Source organism: Mauremys reevesii, linkage group 19, assembly GCF_016161935.1.
Source record: "Mauremys reevesii isolate NIE-2019 linkage group 19, ASM1616193v1, whole genome shotgun sequence".
Taxonomy (NCBI): domain Eukaryota; kingdom Metazoa; phylum Chordata; order Testudines; family Geoemydidae; genus Mauremys; species Mauremys reevesii.
Window position 1 is genome coordinate 23,457,427 of NC_052641.1, and position 23,809 is coordinate 23,481,235.

The following is a 23,809-nucleotide window of genomic DNA, read 5'->3' on the forward strand; positions in this document are numbered from 1 at the left end:
TCCTTTCAGCAACCACATTACTGGCAACTTAAATGCAAGTTAGATTTCCTTTTGTGTTTTGACTCAGTACTTCAGGTTTATGATGACAATACATTTTCAGTGCTAAAAAATGGGACACAATTTATGTGGGATGAAGGGAAATTTTAGATTGAAAATAAGGGATAAGTGACAGTACGAATGAAATAAGAGAGTGCAGGTTATTGGCTGCTGATAGAATAAGTTATCAGAAACTGCTCTGTTGGCAGCTGTTGTATACTCTTTCCCTCCTCCCCTCTTCAGTTCTGTAACTTCTGTAGGAGCCTCTACTGAGACGCTTAAATAGAACAAATTTATCTGCAGTACTGTTCTTTTTTTCTCTTCGTTCCTTGGTCAGTGCATTGGTGTCACTGCATTCTACCAGGTCTTCCACCTATTGCTTTCTCCAACACACCAACTTGTATGAAAAGAACATTTTTTAGGGGTGGTTGGGGCACCTGGCCGCTGTCGGTGAGCCATGAGACATCTGTTAAATTTCAGCTAGGGATTGCATTTTTTCCTGCCCATCAATGGCTATTAGCCAGGATGGGCAGGAATGATGTCCCTAGCCTCTGTTTGCCAGAAGCTGGGAATGAGCAACAGGGAATGGATCAGACCATGCCTAACTTACGATCACACTCCGTAAACAAAACCTGTACTTTGTAAGCCATTTGAAATAGTAAAAAGGTCAGTGGCTGTTATGCATACAGACTTAGAGCTCTGTGCTCTACATCCTCAACAATACCAGAAGACAAGATACTGGGTAGATGGACCTTTGTTATGAACCAGTAGGGCCATTCTTATGTTCTTATGCTTCAAGATGACCCTGGAAAAATTTTCTTGGAATTCATTGACACTTAACTTATAATGTTTACTGATACTCTATCTTCCTGATCTGCTTGGAAAATAATTTTACTCCAAATGCAGCTGAAGCTTTAAACCCTAAAAGGTCTTCATTTTTGGCTCCATCAAATTCTTTTTCCATCAGATCAAAAATACAGCTCTTCTCCCTAAAGAAGTTAATGGAGCTACTTGGAACTCACACTTATGCAGATTTTTTTTCCCTTTTAATCTTTCCTTCTCTCCATTCAGACAATCCCTGACCTTGCAGCCTTCTTCTGTGCTGCTTGTTTGAGATTAACCCAAAGACTTGCACTTGTCATATTGCCAAAGATAAATTAAAATAAATAAAAACAGGTAGTTGGCTTGTTCCGGCTTCCCAGCATCAGAAAAGGTGCTGAAGGGATAGTCTCTTAGAGGTGTAAAAAGGAATGCTTTGGAAGAGGAACTGTCTGGTCAGGAAATGGGAGATATGGCTCAGAAGAACACCGGGGTCCATTATTTCATCACTCTACATCTGCTAACCCTTGTTAAGGGCATCTGGAGGTTTGTACAGGCCATCATCAGGGTTATACATACCTCCGGAATGAAAGAAAGAATTAAAAACGCTTTAGATGGGGGATTTCGCTTTTTTGTTTTATATAGATTCCACTGAATAGATATGGGTGGGATGGAGGACACCAACAAACCTATGCAGGCTCTGAATGTCAAAAGATATCAAAATACAGGCTCATTGGAGAACATTATTGGCTCACAATCAGTTTAATTCTGTATTTTTAAATTGGCAAAAGTGCATGATGTGTTTACAATTGATATGCCATCTGATTTAAAGAGTTACTAGAGATGAGAGACCTATTGGATCTGTAATTCCTCTCAGTGCAAGATAGTGTGCCAGGAAGAGCAGTTAGATATGATATGAAATACTTTCTTGAAGAAAGAGTTTTCTTTTACTTGCTCTTATTAATTTTTTTTAGTTCCTTTCTTTTATCAGTGAAAAAAGTGCTAACCTTTATTATATTATTCTTACCTGTGTAAATAATTACATTTAGGCCATGTAGCTTTATTGGTGGCAGTGCCAGCTATTACTGCAAAATTAATTTATATTTGAACTGGTGAAAGCAAGATCTTTTATGGGTAACATAAAGGTAGAACATACAGACATTAACTGTTTTTGATATTCTGCTCAGTGTGAAAGCTTTCATGGAAATCAATTATGGTTATGATATCACGAGGCTTCCCCCCTTGCTGTTGTCTGTGGAGACTCAGAATGTGCTTGACCCACTGCTTTCTGCATACGCAAGCTGGAAGGACTCTATGAGTAGTGTATTTATGACATGCTTAGACTCTGGAAGCTGTGGTGGAAGATGCAGGATTCTTGCTTCAAGAGTTCTGTGCATTGGAACATCCACTGGAGTGAAGGAGAGGAAAAGACTATCCTCTCTTTCTCTGTTTATGTACAAATACATGTTTGCACATACCCAGACAGACTCATATTGCAAATTCTTTCCACTTTCAATGTGTTGGACTGGTAACAGTGACATGGCTTTCTTTTTTTATTTCAACAGAATTCTAGGGCAAAGATTGGCATGTTACCATGGAAGGACAGCATAACCATCCACATCATCTAGGGGACCAGAACAACCCTCTCTGCAAAGTGCCAGGGCCGGAATATCAGCATGATCCTCAAGTAAGCACATTTATCTCTTTAATCCCCCTTTTTTCTCCTTAAAGACCCCATGGAGTCCTTTTTTATAACCAGTTTTTAAATGTTAAGATTAGTCTTTAAGGTATATACATTTTTGGGCCAAATAGCTTGACAGTGTTGCTTCAAACCCATTTTTTATGATCACAAGAGGAATGGGAAACATTTTCAATGGTACCTGTAGCAAGTTGGCTTATAAAATTGGCTTATAAAAAGCTTATACTGGTAGAATGCTGACTTTCTGTGCTGCTGTGATTCTTTAAAGGGAGGCCAAAGAAAAGAAGCTGTTTGAATTTTAATGATATTCTTTATTTATCTACTGGAATATTTTAATAGTGAATATTTTAGTGATAATTACCAAACACAAGAAACAGGTCAGTCCAGATGAAATTGTATGCTCTCTTTCTATCTTTTGAGCCTCTGGGAGCATCATTCCTTGATATTTTTTATCTGCACAAACATATTTCCCTGTATGATACTCTCCCTCTGTAACTGACAGTCCACAAAAGGGGTAGGGGATAAAGATACCATTAGGTCTTATTTCCAGACTAACTGCAGCTTTTCAGTTTAACCAAGGGATTATTTTTGTTGGTATGGCTTGGGGCTACCTCCCTCCTTGCAGGGTGTTTAAGGCTGCAGATATTATCCGAACAGTTAATTTTTACCTGCACAGTACCTAGTGCAGTTAACAAAAAGCCTTAAAGGTAGAGAAGAGTGCTAGAAGTCTTGCTGGGAAGTTGGGTGTTAATTTGCCACTTTAAGTATTGGATCCAGTTGAGGTTCCTTGGACAGGAATAATTCATTAGGAAAGCTGTAGCAAAACATAGATACAAGATTCCAAAAACAATGCGTTGTCTGATTATACAGAACAACAATGAATATATTTTGTGTAGTGCTGCTTTGAAAATACATTGTATGGAGCACAGCCCCCCTCTCCTAATGCAGCAATTTGTCATATTAAGTCATTTAATAATAATTGAATCCCCTTGATTAATCTCCTAGAATTAGCCAGTTGCATTTTGAGCAATTAGGGTTAATTACTGCCTCATTTGGCAGGGTAGAGCCCCTGTAATTATTTCATGAACAAGATTAGGAAGTGTTCTTAAGCAGCAGATACATTCATGGCATCATGGAGCACATGTTAGAATTTGTAATGACATAGTTAAGTGTAATTAGTAGGTAATACTCTATGTTCTGCCGTTACCCTGATGCTGAGCAACCTCATTTTGCTGAATGGTCATTGTTCCGTGAAGATTTCCCCCTCTCCTGTTAGTATCTAAATTATATCAGTGGAGGTGTCTGAGTATGTTAGCTGTTCTGAGGAAGATCCAGGTTGGAAATTGGGGGTGGAGAAAAGAGCTCTTGCATCTTTACTCCTTTTTAATAGCCCTGGTGCTGAATAAACCTGAGAAATAGAGAAGGTGAAATGTTAGTTTTTTTTAACATAGTTTATTGTAAAAAGAAACAAAATATAGTAACTTCTGAAGCAAAGATTATCACAACTTCCTTGTGTGTCAAGGTGGTGATGGTTTGTTTATTGCAGTATATCTGGTTTTTCATTTGGCATAAGTGTAATTAGAGGACTACTTAGTTTTGTGGTACCTCTTATGTGGAAGGATCCCAAACTACATAATTCTGCACCATGAAATGCAGTGATCCTTGTCTCTGAGGGTGTTAGTAACGCTGGCATGTTATGCTGTAGTTTAGGGTGGGAGGGAGGAAAATGTTGGTTAAACATCTCTTACGAAAAGTGTCACGCATGGGACTTCAATGTTTCTGCAGAGCAGGCAGTGTGTTGGCTTTTAAAGTCTCAGCAAAAAAAGGGGGGGGAGGTGGCAGAGAGTGACCTCTCTGGAATGGAATGGTTTCTTTTCTTCAGTCAAGGTTGTGCCCTCGTCTGCAGACGGACCAGACCAGGAGTATACCCCTATCCCAAAGGCCTTTCCTAACAGTAGTTTTCACTCTTTGACTGAAAAAAGCTTTTAGCACTTTTCATCTTACAGTTTCAAACACTTCACAAAAGCGTATTACCTCCATTTTACAGGTGGCAAAGTGGAGGCAATGGCTGACCTAATGTTGCATAACAAGTCAGTGGCAGAGCTGGAAATAGAATTCCAGGACCGTTGATACCCCATCCCCTTCTCCAATTACTAGACAACACTTCCATAATAAGACTATGTGCTTTTTTATGCAGTGCCCTTCTACAGCTAATGCTGCCACTAAAGTGCTTCTGCACAGGTGGGGAAGTGGTATTTGCTTTTCTTAATACTACGTGAGCTGCTAGTACCAGCATAGCTTTCCAGTTGTAGCCTTATCTTCGCTGCTGCCTGCCTCATGTATAGTTCACATTCTGGAGTATTTTTCTGCTAAATAAAAATTTGGGGCTATAGTAGCTGTACTCTGGTGGCTTGATATTTATTTTTTTATAAGTTGCAGATACAATAAAAAGGTATATAATTTCAACTTTAAGAGAGATAAATTGACTACATGTCACAATTTGTTTCAAACTTGCCCCAGAAGATTTGCAGTGCTAGTTTAGAACCATCCCTAGCTGCTCATCTGCAGTATTTATATTTAGTGTTTTAGTTAACCTTTTCCTTATGATTCACAATAGAACTTCATACTTAGAAGTTTTCTAATTAGAGTAAGTGAATATATATATATAGAGAGAGAGGACCTTATAAAATCACAGCAAGGCTATCATCCCAGCATTGTTCCTATGAAGTTTGTAAAAAGAAACAGAATGGTTTCCTAGTAATGTTCCTGACTGCAAGCTGGCAATCAGTGAAATACCCAGATTATTTGTTTGCACTGGGTAGGAGAGGAGTAAATACTATGCGAAGTATGTAAAATACAGTTCTAAAAATATAGCTTTTTCCTCATTTTTATTGACTGAAATTTGGTTTTATAAAAACAGTAACACAATCCAGTGTCTGTTCTGTGACCCTTATTTTTACAGTTCTCAGATACTAGGATTGCGCATGATAACTAATTTTGGTCACTACTGATTTAGATTGGATTCACTTAGCAGTGAAAGTCTCTGTCCCATTTATAATTCCCTGAGGCATCCAGCTTTTTATTCAGTTTCCCCTACTGAATATTGGCTTAGCCTACAAATTCAAAGTTAGCGTTTCTCTTTTCCTGTCGACTTTTCATTAGCCAGTACTAATTTTTCACTGGTAGAGAAGATAACATTTCAAACAGGAGCCAAGTTGTTCATCAGACTTGGAATTGCAGCTAACAATTCAGATTCAGGATATCAGAGATTATCATACTGGTTTCTGAGGCTATGAAGTCCAAAAACTGAGAGCATACAATCATCAGCTGCACTCATTACCACAATAGCTGTCTGATATTTGAACAATAATTCACATTTACCAGCCCAGTATTTTCCTGTTCTAGCTGGTGGAGCTTAGAAACCCTCCATAAACCAATTTATTCTTCTAGTGTATTTTTGTAAATCCACACCAGAAAAAGTTCATTTTGAGATTGGAATTCTGACATTTTTTCAGCAAGATTTTATTTTATGGATATGGATGTACAGTTTGACAGATCATAAAGAGATTAGATTGATTGATGATGATATTAAATCAGTCCTTTGAATACATATGCATTATACTGCATATGCTAAGGCTTCCCCATGTACCAACACAGATGTTTTTCAAAGGTGAAATTAGTTTATGGTAAATGTCATTCAGTTGAAGCGTGCACTTTAAAAGCATAGAAGCAGTTGCCTTAAAATTAATGATGCATTGCAAATATCAGAAAAAAAGCTTACATCCAGCGTAAAGATAATTAAAATTCAGGTCAGAAGTCTATGACTTAGTCAGGCTAAATTTTTTAATGAGATTTCAGAAAATTAATTGGGCGAATGCTTTTTTGTTCTTTTATAAGAAATATTTAATTTCATGCTCCTACAGGGGAAAAATGTTTTTATTGGTAACTAAAGATTGCAATGGCTAACTTTTTAACTATTTGTTAACCAATTTTTAAGAACCTTTAGGTAGGTCAGAAGTATTTTGAGCATTCTGTGACCTGGTTGCCACTAGTTCAGACTTATGGCAAGTGCTGACTTCCTTTCATGCCAATCAGGCTGGAATAAAACAACTGAACTTATTATTTATTAACATGAGCTTTTATTGTTTACACACCGAGCAATTATCACAGGATATTTCCATCCTGTAGCCACACCCAGACTCAAATCTCTCCATGCCTCTGAGAAGCAGTGATACAGACACAACTCCATGTCATATTATTAGTGTGCTGAGATTTTGCTGTCTAGTCTCGCATCCTACAGTGACCACATTATCCTAGTCTCTGCCTGAAACTGCAGTGGCTGCTTCTCCGCCAGCTCTCAAAGCATTATGCAGTAGTTCTCAACAGTTAGTTTTTTAATAATAGTATGAATTTAATACTAGTTAAAATGCATTGTCAGTCTCTCCAGAGACTGAAAAAGTCTATCTGCAGAACGCTTCTCTCTCCCAACACACTCCTCCTTCAAATTCTGAAGTAAAGCTTAGTCAGGTGCACATTTCAAAATTCTCCAAAAATTCTCCCCAAACCTTGTGGCTCTTTACTTCTGCTTATTGATAGCTGCTGTCCTTCAGGAGAGGTTGAACAATTTTAATACTGGATGGAAGACATTTAGTGCTGGATGGAAGCACTGAAAGACATCTGCTTCACCTGTGCAGTCTAAGATGTGTATACACATGCATATGCAGAAAGAGAACGTTATTTACCACTGGTGCCTTCGACTTTGGTATTTGTTGCTATGACTATGACTTCCCCATCTCTACAGTAGTTTGTTTGTGAAGAACTTGATAAGGAATGAGATCTGTGGGTTGTACCCAATGGTTGGGAAATGTGACCATACAGAAAAAAGAACATATTTGTAAGAGCCCAAAGGCATCTCTGTTCTATCTTGCACCCTGTTTTGTAGAGTAACTTAACCTAGCTGCTGAATAGGAATGTATTAGAAAGTTGGGTTTTTCTTAAAGAGCAACTGAAGAGCCTTCTAAGTCTAGTTTTGTGTCAGTATAACAGGGCCTCCATTGCTCTACTCCAAGCACTACTACAAAGGGGTAAATATATAAATCTATAAGTAGGAATTCATCTACCATCACCCTATCTGTCTGAACTGTTTTGCACTCTGACATGTATATAGGCTGAGTTTCCTTAATAATTAAGGTTCATATCACTGCAGCTGATTATAATTAGTCATCTTATTACATATGTCTCTTAGGAGTTTCTCTCTTAGGTTGTTTAGAATGTAAAACCTCATTAATTCTCCTATTTGGCAGGAAATCCCATTAACCACCACCATTTGGTGCTGAAAGATCTGGTTAACTTCTCCTTTAAGCATGTGAGGAAGGTTGCTTTTTTCCGTACTGTTCTCCTCTGACTTTGAGATTTGTCGTTCTTGTGTCAGCGGTTACAGTTCACAAGGAATGCATGCTGCAGACACGTTGCCCAAGCTGATTCTTGGAATGATCTCTGGATTTCTCCTTAAAAATGAAGATCTGCTTTATTTGAATAAGGGTTATAGTTGAGCTTAATTTTTGTCTTGTTCTTTTACGGAACAGTAGAAAAAAATGCTACTTATTGTGTAGCTAAGGACAGAGCAGCCTTTGGCTCAAAATTATTTCTTCCCAGTTTAGATCCAGTCCTATAGCTGCTTTGGAATTAGTACTGCTCAGATTATTGAATTTCACACATACTCTGAACATTAAAAAAATGACTAAATACAAAGCTGCCCCATCAATGTGTCTCAACCTCGTTCTGAAGGATCCATTGCTAGATTCTGTCTCATATTCCTTCAAACACTGGCACCTGCACTTAGACTGCTGCACTCTTGGAAATGTGGAAGGCCCCCTAGGTAGGATACGTGTGCCTGATGGTGGTGGAAGGGTCAATTGAATTTACCTTTTAGTTTTACAGAATTGTACATTTTGCAAATCTATCCACTTGTAATCCATGACTTGTACTTCTGCAGTTCTGTCTGTTCCTTGACAGCTTGCTGAACAGTATTGTTAGGGATTGAACTGAAAAGGACCTAGGAAAACATAGTTCCTCTTAAATAATGAAATTAGTGAAATATATTTGTATAAGCGTCAGAATAGGAGAGAAATTTTCCTAGTTAGATATTTACCAGCCAAGTCAAGTGTGTTCCTTTCCTTTGTATCAATAGTCAGAAGAATTACAGACAGTGACAGAAGTCACCTTTAGCATTAGATATAAGAACAAATAGGAAGTGGTTAATTTTTAAATAGGCATAGGGAAAAATACACTATCCTAATCAATGGGGAGTTCTTTGGTATGGTTTGATCTGACCTGAGCATGCTCTTTGGTTCATGCCGTAATTTAACATCCTCTCCTATTTTATATGAAAACTCTGTTACTTTAATTAGGTCTGATAGGTTGCGATAGCAAATGCAAATCTAGGTCATTGCATATGTAAATGTGCAGCTGTAGTCTTGGAGGATGCCAGAACATATCAGCTGAGGTGTCCAGTCATCACCCAGTGTTAACTCCAGCATGGCAAGCAGACTTTCTCTGCTAGCCATATTAAAAGTGGGGTTTTTTTTGGGGTGGCGGAGGGGGAGAAGGAAGAGAGAGAGAAACACCGCCCCTACCCCGTCACTCTATTAGCATTATTTATTTTTCAAGTTAAGAAGTTGCTAGATATATTTCTTGGCATACACTTAAACCAAGAGTGTTTTTATATATAAATTAATATTTTAAATGCATACTTAGGGTGTGATAATTTATTAAAAGCAAATGGCTACTATTCATGTTAAACGTGGATCACTTTCTTGCATTCAGGTGTCCATCATGTACTCCTGAGGGAATTCTGCACCACTGCGTGTGTGCAGAATTCATATCCCCCACAGATTTCTTAGCTTCCTCACAGAAAAATGACTTTCTGACAGGGAAGTAAAGGGAAGCTGCAAGAGCAGTCACGCACCACTCTTTAGCTGTGCAGGTACATTGTTTCAGGCACCCGGAGCAGTTGGTGGAGAGGTGAATCACCGCAGGGCTGGGGACACCTCAGCCCGTGGCTCCTACCCTGAGCCGGGGTCAGCTGCTAGTTCCGGCTAGGCTGGAGGCAGGAGAGGATGGGGGACTTCCTGTTCCCTTACAGGCACTGGCTGGGGCTGTGTCAGACCCACCACCAGAAACTTACACCAGCTGCAGGAAGCTCAGCAGCCTCCCCTGCTTCCTGCCCCCATTGTTCCTCAGCTGCGGGTGGAGGGGTCACTGTATGGGCAGCTGCTCCCATATCCACCCAACCCCTGTGCATCCGGGCCTCCCATACCAGACACCCCCACCAAACCTCACCCTGTACACCCAGGACCCACCCCACTGAATCTCAACCCCTGTATCTGGAGCCCCCTGCACTCACACCTCCTGCCTCCAGACCCACACCACTCTCCAGTGAGCTCCCTGCACTCAAACACCCACCCTGATGAGCCCCACCCCCTGCACCACCCTGAGCCCCCACTTCCAGACCCCCACACCACTGATCCTCAGTTAGCAGCACCCAGACCCCCACACTGATGAGCCCCACTCCTCCAGCACCCAGACCCCCTCACACCCTGCCACTGAGCCCCAGCCACTTTCACCTGGAAGCCCCTGCAGAGTCCCATTGCTCCTGCACCTGGGAATTGCCCCCCTCCCAAACAACCCTCTGTGCATCCAGATCCCCCGGCACCTAGACCCCCACATTGAGCTGCCTGCACCCACACAGAATCCTCTCACCCCACACCTGGATTCCCCCACAATGAGCCCCTCCACACTTGGATCCTTCCTGGTTGAGCCTGCCTGCCCCACACCTGGCACAGAGTGGCAGGGCCCCAAGGTGTTTCTGGGACAGGCCCAGGCCTTGTGCTGTGTTGGTTGGATGCAGCCTCACCACTGAGTGTGTGTCCCCTGGGTGGGGAGGCTGTAGGATGATCTCCCACCTTTGTGCAGCCAGTGGCCTGTGCTCCCCACTGCCATGCTGGAGTCTCTGCATTTATTTATTGACAAATAAAGCTTGCAGAATTTTAAAATATTATGTGCAGAATTTTTACTTTTTTGGCAGAGAATGCCTTCAGGAGTAATCATGTATATGGCTAGGCATTGGCATGTGTGATGATTTAAAAGTTAGTGGGGCGCAAATTTGGTTTTGATCACAGTTTCATAGTCTATGTAAATTTCAAAGAGTGGATTTGTGCATACATAGCCCAAAGCCTTGTAAGGACTGTATGTCCTATGGTAAGTTTAAGTAATTGGTTGGAAATGCTGCCATTTGTTGCCTTAGTAGAGTGAAACCAAAATAGCAGATCAGCAGGCATGTTTCTAGCTGTACTTGATACCATTGTTGACATAAGCAAAGGCCATATTTTTTTTACTAGGCTTGTATCTGTGGTAGGCACATATTGCCACAAAACTACAGCAATTCCTTCTGGTCATTCTGGTGCTCTGAAATACTGACCCCATAATTATAAAAGTTCTTGCACAAACATCCAGTTCTTACTCAATAGGTTTTCTGTCTGAGGAGCCACTTATTTACAGTTGCAGCTTTTGTTTCTTTAAATAAGCACATCTTGAGTGTTTAAACAGTGAGACACCTTGTTTAGATTAGTCTTGTCCGTATTCAGTTAGTACAATGATTTTACTGTATAACAAAGGATATTTGAATGAATCCACCTTCATTGGAGTACATTCGTGTAGGGACAGAACAGGAGGGAAGCTTCCATATTTAGATATTTACCAACCAAGAGGTGCAAATATTTGTGGCCAGATCTGTGTGTGCTCTTCTTCTTCTGAGTTAATCAGTGAAGAAAAATGTATCTACTCAGAATCTGGTTTCAGAGTAGGAGCCGTGTTAGTCTGTATCAGCAAAAAGAACGAGGAGTACTTGTAGCACCTTAGAGACTAACAAATTTATTTGAGCATAAGCTTTCGTGGGCTACAGCCCACTTCATCGGATGCATGTAGTGGAAAATACAGTAGGAAGATTAACATTGTTTCATGTTCTGTGTGTGTGTGTGTGTACACAGAGAGAGAGAGAGAGAGAGAACATGAAACAATGGTGTTACCGTACAGGCTATAAGGAGAGTGATCAGTTAAGCTGAGCTATTATCAGCAGGAAAGAAAAAGAACTGTTTGTAGTGGTAATGAAAATGGCCCATTTCCAGCAATTGACAAGGAGATGTAAGGAACTGTAGGGGGATGGGAAATAAGCATGGGGAAATAGTTTTACTTTGTGTAATGACCCATCCACTCCCAGTCTTTATTCAAGCCTAGTTTGATGGTGTCCAATTGGCAAATTAATTCCAATTCAGTAGTCTCTCGTTGGAGTCTGGTTTTGAAGTTTTTTTGTTGTAATATTGCGACTTTTAGGTCTGTAATCGAGTGGCCAGGGAGACTGAAGTGTTCTCCAACTGGTTTTTGAATGTTGTTATTCTTGACGTCAGATTTGTTTCCATTTATTCTTTTATGTAGAGACTGTCCAGATGTGGCCCGCAGGCCATAGTTTGCCCACCCTTGCTCTATGGACTAGACTTAGAATTCTCATACTATGTTCCCATAGAAAGTAAATTTAAAGAGTTGCCATGGCTCTGGAATCTGAACGTTGGCTAGTATTATTCACTCTATACAGCCTCCCATTGCTCCTAATATTAGCAGAGATTTTTAGACTTATAATGAGTAACTGAAACAATACTTCATAGGATGCTAAAGGAGCTGTTGCATAAACATTGTGTTATATACCTGACAAACCTGAGGCCAAAACTCTCTTCTCCAAACAGTACTGGTGAAAGTTCTACTGCTCTACAAGTCTAGAATGTGCAGTGCAGCACTGTAGAGGAGAAACTTGCCCTGAATCATTGTTATAATTTTAATAGCAGTGCATTCTAACCTGTAAACATGAGATGACACAGCAAAACTCTTGTTAAGCCTGTTCATCTTATTGAATAAAACAAAAAGTTTGATCACAGGCTACATGAGGAGTATGGTGGGAGAGCATGCTGCGTTCCATACAAGTACAGATTTTTGGGAAGGGAAAGAAATGAAGCTGTAGAATATAATGGTTAAAAGAAAACATACCCTGTAATTAGCTTCCAATTTCCACATGACTGACCTTTTTTAACTAAATGCCAGTCGTTAATTAACCTAATTGTTTGTATAAATTATTGTACTTGAGTTAAAATTCTAATTGTGGTTCTTCAGCCCATAGTAATAAAATCAGTTTCAGATAGTTTAGGAGTTCCTGGGGTGGAAAAATTGACCCTTGGCTTTGATGTTTCAAAAACAATGATTGTGAGTGTCACTTCATGGGAAGATGAGTGTGTTTGCTCTTTTAGGGCACTTAAACTGGGAAAGTTGATGAAGATGACCTGGAGTTAAATTCACAACCATGTGCCTGCTTGCATTAGGAGACTTTGACTGAACCTTATAGTATTGTGGTATTTTCATCTTGGCTGGAATTCATAACCACCCATATGTATATTTCACAAATGGTATAGTCCTTTGAGAATTATCCTACATTTTAATGCTCATTTTGAGCAATCCCTGGAACAACTGTGATGGGGAAGTAGTTTAGGCATGTATTAGAAGGTGTAGCAACAAAATATATTGCCAGCTACAAAGTGACATTGGGAAAAGGGAACAAAGGATGAAAAGACTGGATAGTCTTTTAATTGACAATTTATTATACTGAATTATATTTTGTATCTCATAGTCTTTAATACAACCTGTCCTTTCATCTTCCCTACAGCTCCAGTGGAATAGCATTCCATTGTTGTTGCTCTGTATTTGTCAAGGTGATGGTAGTTCCTGAAAATGCTATGACTTTGCTGTACAAACTGTAATGCTCAGCAATCTCTTAGCTCAGGTATCTCAAAAATTCCAGCTGAGGAACATGGAGTTTTTACAATGTTTTGTGTGAGGAATATATAATCTTGGTCACAAAGCCTCTGCCAACAAGATATTTTCATTTATTTTTGGTTATAGTTCAGAATTGGGCAAACAGCTATAACCCTGGAAGGTTTTTTAAAAAAATACTCTTTTGTTAAGTTGTATATTTTAGTAACTTTTATTTCTGCCGATGTTGCAAAGAAGGAAGTGTAATCTGACTTGTCAACAAATATAAAGTCCAAAGAGATTCTGTACTGCCATGAGCATAGTGCTAGTGAGAGGTACTGGACTGATAAATATGCATTATCCACAGAAGAGGTTAGGCCATGGCAATAGTAGGTAGGACTGGCTTCTCAGTTTCCATATCCATATTTGAGGTATGTGAAAGGATTGTCGTTTCATACTACTTTTAATTTTCCTTTATTTTCAAATGATCAAAATGTACAGTTTCCATATCGTGTTCAATCCTGGGTACCTTTGCTGGGATTGTCAACTAGGGCCTCAATTGTAAATAATTTATATTTAAAGAATGAAAGTTTACAAAGGATTGATTTACAAACTGGTCTAATTTTTTTTTATTTTGTTACAATAACTCAAAAATGGCTTAAGATATTGAAGCTTAAAAATACTGTACTTGGCATGCACAGCAACTTTTAGTCATTAATTTTGTTCTTAAACATTGGTTAGCACTCATGTTAATTATAGAAGAGACCAGAATGGCTCTAGGGAGTAGTTCCTGGTCTGTGGAGAACATAATGCTTGTTATACTGTATATACTTGCCTAACCACATATTTACCTGAGACTGCTCAAAAGTAGGCTTCAATCTGTCCCTGGTGAAAATAATATGCAAAGTTGATTTGAGGGCAAGTAACTGGAGAGACAGCAGTTTGGGTCTAATTAGTTATTTACACAGGAGACCAGTACACCCTCTTTATTTCCTTTTTTTCCTTATTTTAACGAACTAAACTAGATGCACCAGTAACATCAGTAGAATTAGACTGAAAATGAATATATTGTGTCCATAGATCAATCAGCCTAGGTTCAGTTCTTTGCACATCAGAAATAAGACCAAAAGTATTAGCATGTTTACAGTTTTAAACTTGCTTCTTTCTGTGCAATTGTTCTGTAATCATTAGTGTTAACTAATGTGCTTAGATTTATGTTTGGGTTTTCTATGGGTAATATTTTTAAAATGGGCGATACACAAAAATGCAGAATTGCATAAGAAGTGAAAATGTTTGCCAGTGTTATGGAATGCAAATTTTGTTGCCACAGTTACTACAGAAGAATTGAAATTCTTGCATCCTCAAATGAAGTATTAGATAAGTTGACTGTTTTTATTTAATTTGACCTGAAAGTGTATGTTGCTTATACCTATTGCCTTTAAAACAATCTTGTGATCTGTTTGTTTTAATATGTAGTCGATCCGTTTGATTCCACGAACAGTTTTTGTAAACAGATACATTTTGTGGGACTTCATGGATCTATGCTGGGTTTTTTTTAGTGGCACTGAATATTCACTGTTCAGTACTCTGGCACAAGGTAGTTTGAACTGTAAGTGGTCTGAAGTAGAAAGGGGAAGTTGTAATCGAAGAGAGAAATTCAGCCCGTTTCCATAAAATAGAGGTTTTTTTTGGCCGCCTGGCTTTTCATGCTCCCCTGTAGATTGCTTAGGTGCAATATTTACTGTGATTATCAAGCAATAGAAGGTGCTGTCTGTGAGTGAGAAAAGGAGAGGGATGGAGAAATACCTGCTCATGTTTTTGTCAGATTTGTTTAGTTCAATGGCTGTTTATTTCTTTTGAATAAGCAGAGACATTTGACGTCATATCCATATCGCTGCACCTTGGCAGATTTTCAGATAGAGAAAAAGATTGGCCGTGGGCAATTCAGTGAAGTCTACAAAGCAACTTGCCTTCTGGACAGAAAAACCGTGGCCTTAAAGAAAGTTCAGGTGAGTGTTTAAAATGGTAGTTTATTGTATTGCAGGTAAAAGGAAGATTTCTGCTTACTTTGCGCAGATGTTACAGGTGAAGTGCTTGCTTCCCCTTGAGCATTCTCTCACCAGTGGAAATAAACCGAGGAGCAGAAAGCTGTTTTGGAAGTCCTTTTGTCCTTAATTGCTGTCATAAACATTAGTTATTTTTGGCTCCCATATAGAGCAACACCTTTGAAAGGGTCAGTTTCATAAACACTAATTAAGAAGGATAAGGCCTATTTGAGGTATGTGAGTACTATCATACCCATTTTACAGATGGATACATGAAGACAGAGGTTAACTGATTTAGTTAGTCACACAGTGAGTCAGTGGTATAAACTGGGAGTAGAACCCAAGCCCTGACTCTCTGCTTCCTCCTCCTAATTGCCTTCTTCAGTTATTCCACATAGGGCGGACAAATCCAGCTTCCATTTTGACCAGATTTGAATTAATGTGTTTGTGCTGCCTAATCTTGATCCCTTGTGACCGTTGCATCTAGGAATAGCTAGACACTTCTAGTATCACCAGTGTAAAAAGGATTGTCATTTCACACTACTTTTAATTTTCCTTTATTTTTCTATTAGAATATGGCAATTTCATTTTTGATTGATAATATGTATAAAAACAAAGGTTTTAATAGGCATAGCCATAAAATTAAGGATCTGGCATCTTGACATGGGCTATCATATGAGAATATTGAGTGTGATAAAAGGCCGGATGACGGATAAGGGGCAGATGGCTGAGGACATAAAGTTAGAGATGGAAACGATGGCTCACTGCTCTTCTCATCTGAGTCATTAGTATCCAGAAGTAGAGGAGCAGCTGACATTATGAACAAAGATATTCAGTGACCAGACTTTCATTGGTGGAACACAATTAAATAAAAAGAAATTACTTTTCTTTCTACTATAATTAGTTATATTGTTTAAAACAAAATTCTGAAGATGCAGCACACAAATATATCACAAACTTAGATTAAAATATCATAGTGTTCAGAACAGTGTTTTTCTTGAAGAAATTCGCCTTTAATCCTTCAGCGTATCTTTTAAATTCCTATTATCAGTGACTTGCTCTCTGATTATTAGAGAATGAATATTAACGCTAATTACTCTTAATTAATGGATGGGAATCTGTGAAGGAAGAACAACTCTGAATTGTTTAAAGAGAGAATAGAAATATATATAAAAAATATTTCACACACAATGTGAAAACAGTGTTAAATTAAGTAACTGTTTTTTTTTAAGGTCACAAAATAGGTAAAACATCTACAAACTAAAATCTCATTTCCCCCACCATTTAGCATGTTGCCAAAAGGTGCTAATGTTAATTTTGCTGCTTCCTAGTTTGTAGTGGTTTTAAAATACAGAATATGTCAACCAGATGCAAGTCTGGTGACTGCAATAGGACACTTACATTCATTAAGTTAAGGAAGAGCAAGAAAACCAATGCTGGTTTAAAATGAGTAGAGCTTATCTGCTTTCTTGCCTTATTATTATTATTTTAAAATATTTCACTTTCGTCTTATGTTGAAGATATTCGAAATGATGGATGCCAAGGCCAGACAGGATTGCATTAAAGAAATTGACCTTTTGAAGGTAAGAATTTCTACAGTGGCTTATTTTTACTTTTTCATGTTTGAGAATATTTTGTTTTATGTCTGTGCAGGCAGATTACTATTTGTGTTGGGTGGCAAATCAAGTAAGATGACACATATTTACAATTCCTGTCTGGAATTTTGCAGTGGGACCCCTCTTTGGTTGCAGGGTGTTTTATCTAACTAGTTTCCATAGCAGTTTTGTGCAATATGTACCTTTTGGCTCACCTCTTGGTTCTTTGTAGTTTTCTGCCCTTTAGAGCTCTAGGGTAGCCATTCTGCTCCTTTTTGCCTTATGCACAAGTATCTCTTTTCTCCTCCATGGATCTTGCACACAGCATGGCAGGTGCATTGGCTGGGAGGTATTTTTTCATAAAAGTGATTATGCATCACCTGCTGGCCAGGTTTTGGCCAGAGGGCATGTGCATTTCTATGTATTTGAGTCCACATGTCATGTGTGAACTGGGGTTATTTAAGTGCTGACAATGCATGGGTTGTTTCCACAGTACACGCATCCTCTTTTTCTCTACAGTAATAGACGACAGAACAAATTTAAATATGCCACAGACACTGCATGCTATTTTGGCACAAGGAGACAGGCTCCGCCAGTAGGTGATGAACAAAATAAAGTTTGGAAATTGGTGGCAGGAGAGTATCAGTGCAACTTTCCCCTCCTGGCACTCCCGACATTGGGTAGTGGTTCATTAATCAGGTAGTTTACACTCAGTAGACTTTGCATGTAACGTCTGGTAAGAAAAACTCAGCTTCGGTTTCTGCAATTGGATCATACGGTTTTTGCTGTTCTTCCATAACAAGGATGAGTTTCATAGTTTGATTTGAGTTATTGTACAAGGGTCTGCCTTTCCAGAACACCTGCTGGCAGGGATGGATAACAGCTATTGGTGGGAGTTTGTGTATACACAAAGTGATGGCCTGAGGAGAACATCCCTCATTCGTTTCACGGTGGTAACAGCTGGAATTCATACAAGAGCTTATCCAACCGGAAGCCATCTTATTACATCTCTCCTTACATATGCAAAATGGAATGTTAGTGTAGCAATAGGAATTAGCTCTTCCTCTGATGAATATCAGATATCATTATACTACTGTAGGTGAAAGTCTGGTTAGCCTGTGGCAGTTATGTAGTATGGGCATATAGCTAGAATTATATCAAAGCTGTTTATGTTTGTGCTTAGTCTACCTGCTAAAGAGTTTGTAATGAAAAGGAAAATAATGCCAAACTTACTATTCACCAAGAGAATTTTGGATCCTGACAATTCAGATGTGGAATCTTACAGAAAGATTGTTTGGTTGTGGGGCACTGGACTTATTCAGGACAGTATGTGCAAATTTATCAGACTCAAAGGTGAGTGAAAAATAAAATATCCAAGATGACAAGGGCTCGTAGACAGTCAATTATCATCCTAACCGTATGAGATGACCAGAGGCAACTCCAAATCTTCCTATGTAAAACTCACCAAGGAGCCAGATGTCAAGCTGTGAATACTGTACTGTCTGGGTTGTGAAAAGAGTAGTAAGAGATGGTATGATATGGTGGGATAATTAGCACTTCCCCATCCACTGTATTGTTTTAAAAATAATTAATTAAATATATATATCTACATATAATTTCCTCCATTCTTAGCTCTTTGACTCTTCTTGTTCTCCCAAGTATCTCTTGCTATACATAGCCTCAACTGGCAGAACTGAGGGCCTGTTCCAAATCCCTTTGAGGTCAATGGGAGTTGGATCAGGCTGTAACTCAGCCGGCATGTTTAAGTTGGTCAGCTTTACAGGTTCAAGATCAAGAAAGTCCTGGTGTGTCCTGAAAAACGTGATACTATCTTCCAAAGAGCAGCAAATGTGCCACTTTTGTAAATCATAGGGCACAGAGACTTAGTTTATGATTCTTCTTCCATAACTGGGACTTCATCCCAGTAGTAAATTGGCTCCGGTTATACAAGTAGACTAGATTCATTACTAGTTCATATTTTGTTTTTTTTTAAATTGAATTGATTTATTTGAAAATATTACCTACTCATATTCCACAGATGCATACATTACCCAAGATACATATTTTTATGAATAAAAAGCCATTTTAGCTTGGAATCCATAGCAACTTATGCTAACATGTCACTTATCTTTATGGAAAACTTTAACTGCATCATTTTTCCAGGTTCTTATTTTTTTTAGGGTAATGTTAAATTTTACCTTAAGTATTTTTGAAGTTTTAGTAATCCTGCCAGGATAAATTAATATGTGTCTTTACTCACTCCAAGACAGCTAGGAATGAGATTTTTCTGATGAAAATCAGTGGGTTGAAATCTGTTATAGACGGGTTGCCCACTCACTTAAGCCCAAAATGTAGCAGTTGATTTTTAAAAAATTTTTACTCAAAAAATAAAATCTGTACCATTTTAAGGTTGGAAATTAATCTAGTTAAATTAATATTTTGTATCTGAATTGATTTTTCTGTCCATTTTACATTTAAACTTGTAGGAACAATGGGTAGGTATACTCTGCTTACGTGCAAATGTACTAATAGGGCTCAGTGAATGTATTTTTGAAAAGTATTATAAGTATTTCAAATTAAACCTAATTTTTTTCTTTAACATCAACCATTCTCCGTCAGTGTTTGCAACTCAAGCATTTCAGCATTGTATCTGTGTATGAGAAACAGGAAGTGGTGAAACTGACTAGAAAAAAGTGAAGGTGGATATTTGATGATCAATCTCCTATCTGAATGAAATGCAGAACATACACAAATTGAATAAGTGGGGACAAATAATAAGAAACTTTAAATTCTTTCATTTTAAAAATCACAGCCTTAGTAATGCAGGGAACTTCTTTAAAATTCTTTTTTCCTTTTCCTTTTCAGGAGTTGCTGTAGCCTCCCAAGGTTTTTGCATTTTGATCCTTATTTATTGCCCTATGACAACATACTTTGAGTTGTGTTTTTTAGTTATTTGCTACATAAAATGACTGTGAATTGGGGAGTTTTAAGCATTACTGTCATAAGTCTCTCTCCCATCTTGACAATATAAATTCCTGGTTGAAAAATGCAGTAAAGAATAATCGTGCTGTGCTGTGAACAATCGTTGCTGGTTGAATACTTACATAGCCCCATCAAATAAGCTGGAGCTCAAAGTATGGTTTAAAAAATCCGTTTGATAAATCATATTGTATTGCAAATGCACAAGGGATATATTAGTTGATACTGCCAATAGGCCACTTCTTTCAAATGTATATTAGTTTTCAAATGAAAGATCAAACAAAATGACAGATTTTACCCATGATGTATATAAGTCAGCTTCTGAGAAATTGAACAAATCACAACTAAGAGTAATCAAAGTTCTAAACGTCAACTTGAGAAGCAGTTTTTAATGACATTGTACAGGTCAGCATTTTTTGATAATTTGATGCAGAGGCAAGTTATATTCCCAAAAGGCTGTGAGGCAGAGTTGTTCAAGGTTTTGTTTAGAGACTAGGGAGGATTTTAAGAGGCCAGCTTCAGTACGTCTGTCAGTATCAGCAACTGGAATGCATCTCACTCAGTGCTGTAAAGCTAATAACTTGTCAAATCAATATTTGCAACTCATCTCTTGTTAATTGATAGCTCCCATGCTGGCTGTTCTTACAGCTACGTATAAATAACTGAAGGCCTTTTACAGAGGCACAGAGGTGGTTCTTAGAAAAAGTAGTATTTCACATTTCAAAACTTGACATAGGTCTACTGTGCTTTGCAGTACAATTTGAGGACGGTGTAGTGGATGTTTCTATGCGTAAGGCACTAGGCAGAGCAAGTCCATGTTCTGAGAGAGGAGTAAGGTTTTAACAGTGTGACTCCAGTTTGTGTTGCAGAAGATGTGATCTCCCTTGGCATGGCATAAAGAATTTATCTGGAATTTTTTCTTTTAAACTTTTTTCCATTTTTAACAAAAACTGAGCATAATTGTTTTCATTAGATTAGTGTGCCATACATTTCAACAAAGTCAGTACTATTTTGTAAATGAGTAACTTAACACACAATATCCATGTGAACACCCCAGCTCCCAATATAACAATATTATGTAAAAATGAATAAATTCTGTCCTTTAACTATTATATTAGTTTTGAGAAAGGCAATAGTTCCTTTTATCTTAAATAAAAAGTTTCAAGTGTCTAAGGGTAATGGATTCAGCAAACTACTTAAACATGTGCTAAGTCCAAATCAAGACAGTGTACTACTAGTGGGTCTATTAATACAATAAATGTCAAACTGTAATGTTTTATCTGGAGCTTAGCCAAGTAATCAGTTTGGATACTTATATTTGTGAATTTTGTCCCATGATATCTACTGTTGTACGCTAAGTTACTGCCTCACTCCAAAGTCTAGAATAATTTCTGTGTAAACTGCAAATTAAAACAATTTACCCAATTTTTTAATATATCAAGTTAGACTCCATACATTTTTTGTTGTTGAAGGAATTGGACAGGCTTGCTGTAGTGAATCTGTGTCAAAATGATGCTTTGCCTCTGCTTTCTTTTGATCCAAAATTCCTGTATGGCTACAGAAATAAATGTTGTTTTGTGCTTAGTAGATTACTTGGAAAAACTTTCGCATTTGGGAGGTAATAAAAACTTCACTGGAACAGCAAAAAATAGAATACCCCATCAAAAACCAGCCTAGTAAAAAAAAAAAGGGAGGTAAAACGACTCAGTAATATGGCTGTAATCAGCAGCAGGGAGCCAACGTGCTCGCTCATTTGGAGATGACTTGCTCTTCTGCATGCCTCTTGCTGACAGCGTTGCTGTGCATACACATCAGGCATTAACTGCCATCAAACTTTTAGGTTGCATTAAAGAAATGAGAAAATGTCAATAACCTGAGCTAGGGCATTTTGTGCTGTTTGTGCATTTAAAGATTGGTGAGAATTAAGGTTATGCAGTTTCCTTCTGTCAAAAGATTAGAAATGTCAAGTAACCTCCCGCATCGCTTCCCTGCCACGTGCATGCACAAGCGTTGGGAGTACGGGGGGTGGAGAGGAGGGCAGGATCTTCGCTTCAGTCAAGTCTCTTATAAAACCAGTGTGACTTCAATGGCTGTTCTGGGGTGGTGGGGTTCACAGGTGTGGGGAATAAGGTGTCAAGATTTAAAAAAAAATAAAAATCCCTCTATCCAATTTCCATGTGTTGGTGGCTGGTCTGGTCTGACGTGCTGGGTAGTGGAGTAGGGAACTTGTCTGGTTAGCTCTATGGGAACAGCTTTAACAGATTCTAGAGGGGTTGGTATTCAGTTCCTGCTGCTGGCAACAGAGGTGAAAAGGGGGAGTCATGGGAGATCCACCCACAAGGGTAGAAGTTAATCTCAACATAGACATATTTAAAAAAAAAAAAGTTTTAAGGTATTAATCAAAAGACTAGGACATGGGTTGCTTGGAGAGAATTCATGTGCCAAGCTTGCTGAGCCATCAGACACTACTGGGAGGCAAGTTCACAGGCAAACCTGGCAGGTCCTGGGAAGCCTGCAGAGGATGCACCTAACACCAGTATTGAGTGGAGAGCAATGTCTGCAGGGAACATCTGAACCTCTTTGGCTGGAAGGGCAGTAGATCAGCACACCTGAAGGAAGACGTTTTTTTAAATATTCAGTTGAAATGTCTTGACTGGTTTTTTTTAAGTTCAGCCTTGTGGGAATATTCTTCTCTTGATGCCTACACATGAATCCCATTAACACTAATGTGAGTTAGTGTCCAGGCATTGCAAAGGAGAATCTATCGCCTAATGTGCATGCAGAGCAGAGTGATTAACATGGTGGGTTATAACAGTGTTTCTGTCGGCTCAGTAACCCATGAAATAGACACACAGGAGTCACTACTGTCTGCTGGATGAAATGCCCATTTTTTATTTTTTAAATTTATTTTATTGGACTTTAGGCTTACAAAATAGAGAAATGCAATTCAGAAAGAGGCAAAGAGAGAGACTACAGAAATCAAGATACATACAGTATGTTCCAAGTAATTACAGTTGTCAGTTTTGTTAGGAGAATCAGACATTAAAATATTAAAACAAATTTTAATATGTTTTGTTTCTTAATTTAGTCCAGGAAATAATGCATAACAAGACCAGAAAACAAGAGAGAAATATTTTATAGTATATATTAGTGTACAAGTCCTCTCATGCTGCACTTTATAAAAAACAAAAGCTATTTAAATCAGTGAAATCTGGATTAACAGTTATAACCCCCCCCCCCCAAAAAAAAAGCCAAAGCGCACACCTACACAGAATAGATGGTGAGCTTGTCTACCATAAGGTGGCAAATGATGGGAATACTCCTGAAATTCATTGTTGTCCTGCAATAGAAATGGAATACAGGCAAGTGATATTCTTTCAAGACATTTAGGGAATGGTAAGTAGAATCATATAAATGTAGGGCTGGAAGGGACCTCTGGAAGTCATCTAGTCTAGCCCCCCATGCTAAGGCAGGATTAACTGTATTTAAAGAATAATTTCCAGATGAAACTCAGCGGAATCAGTGTCTCAGGCAATATACACTTCCTCATTAATAATACTGCACATGGAACAGTATGGTGGCTTCCTTGTGCTGGGCCTGATGAATAGGGCTGGGGTAATGTGGAAACTAGATTTTGTTGTCTTTTGGAAGCAGTGCTACAGGACAAATGGTTCACATAGTAGCTCCATCTAGCCGCACATTTAACCCGAAATGGTGTTAATGGTAATTGGCATCACTCAAGTCAGTGGTAGTGCTCACATGGATAAAGGTGGGCACCTGCACAA

At 38.5% G+C, this 23,809-nt stretch overlaps 1 protein-coding gene across 8 annotated transcripts in view; it reads left to right on the plus strand.

Annotated features, from left to right (window-relative positions):
- Positions 1–23,809, plus strand: part of NEK6 (NIMA related kinase 6) — a 248,128-nt gene that overhangs the window by 182,850 nt on the left and 41,469 nt on the right. For 7 of the 8 annotated variants that reach the window (XM_039506269.1, XM_039506271.1, XM_039506267.1 and 4 more), the window contains 3 exons: positions 2,421–2,542; positions 15,271–15,414; positions 16,971–17,033. In XM_039506269.1, the coding sequence (XP_039362203.1) occupies positions 2,450–2,542; positions 15,271–15,414; positions 16,971–17,033 (300 nt within the window). In that variant the 5' untranslated portion in view covers positions 2,421–2,449. The remainder of the gene's footprint in view (positions 1–2,420; positions 2,543–15,270; positions 15,415–16,970; positions 17,034–23,809) is intronic. The other variant, XM_039506275.1, reaches the window with a different exon arrangement.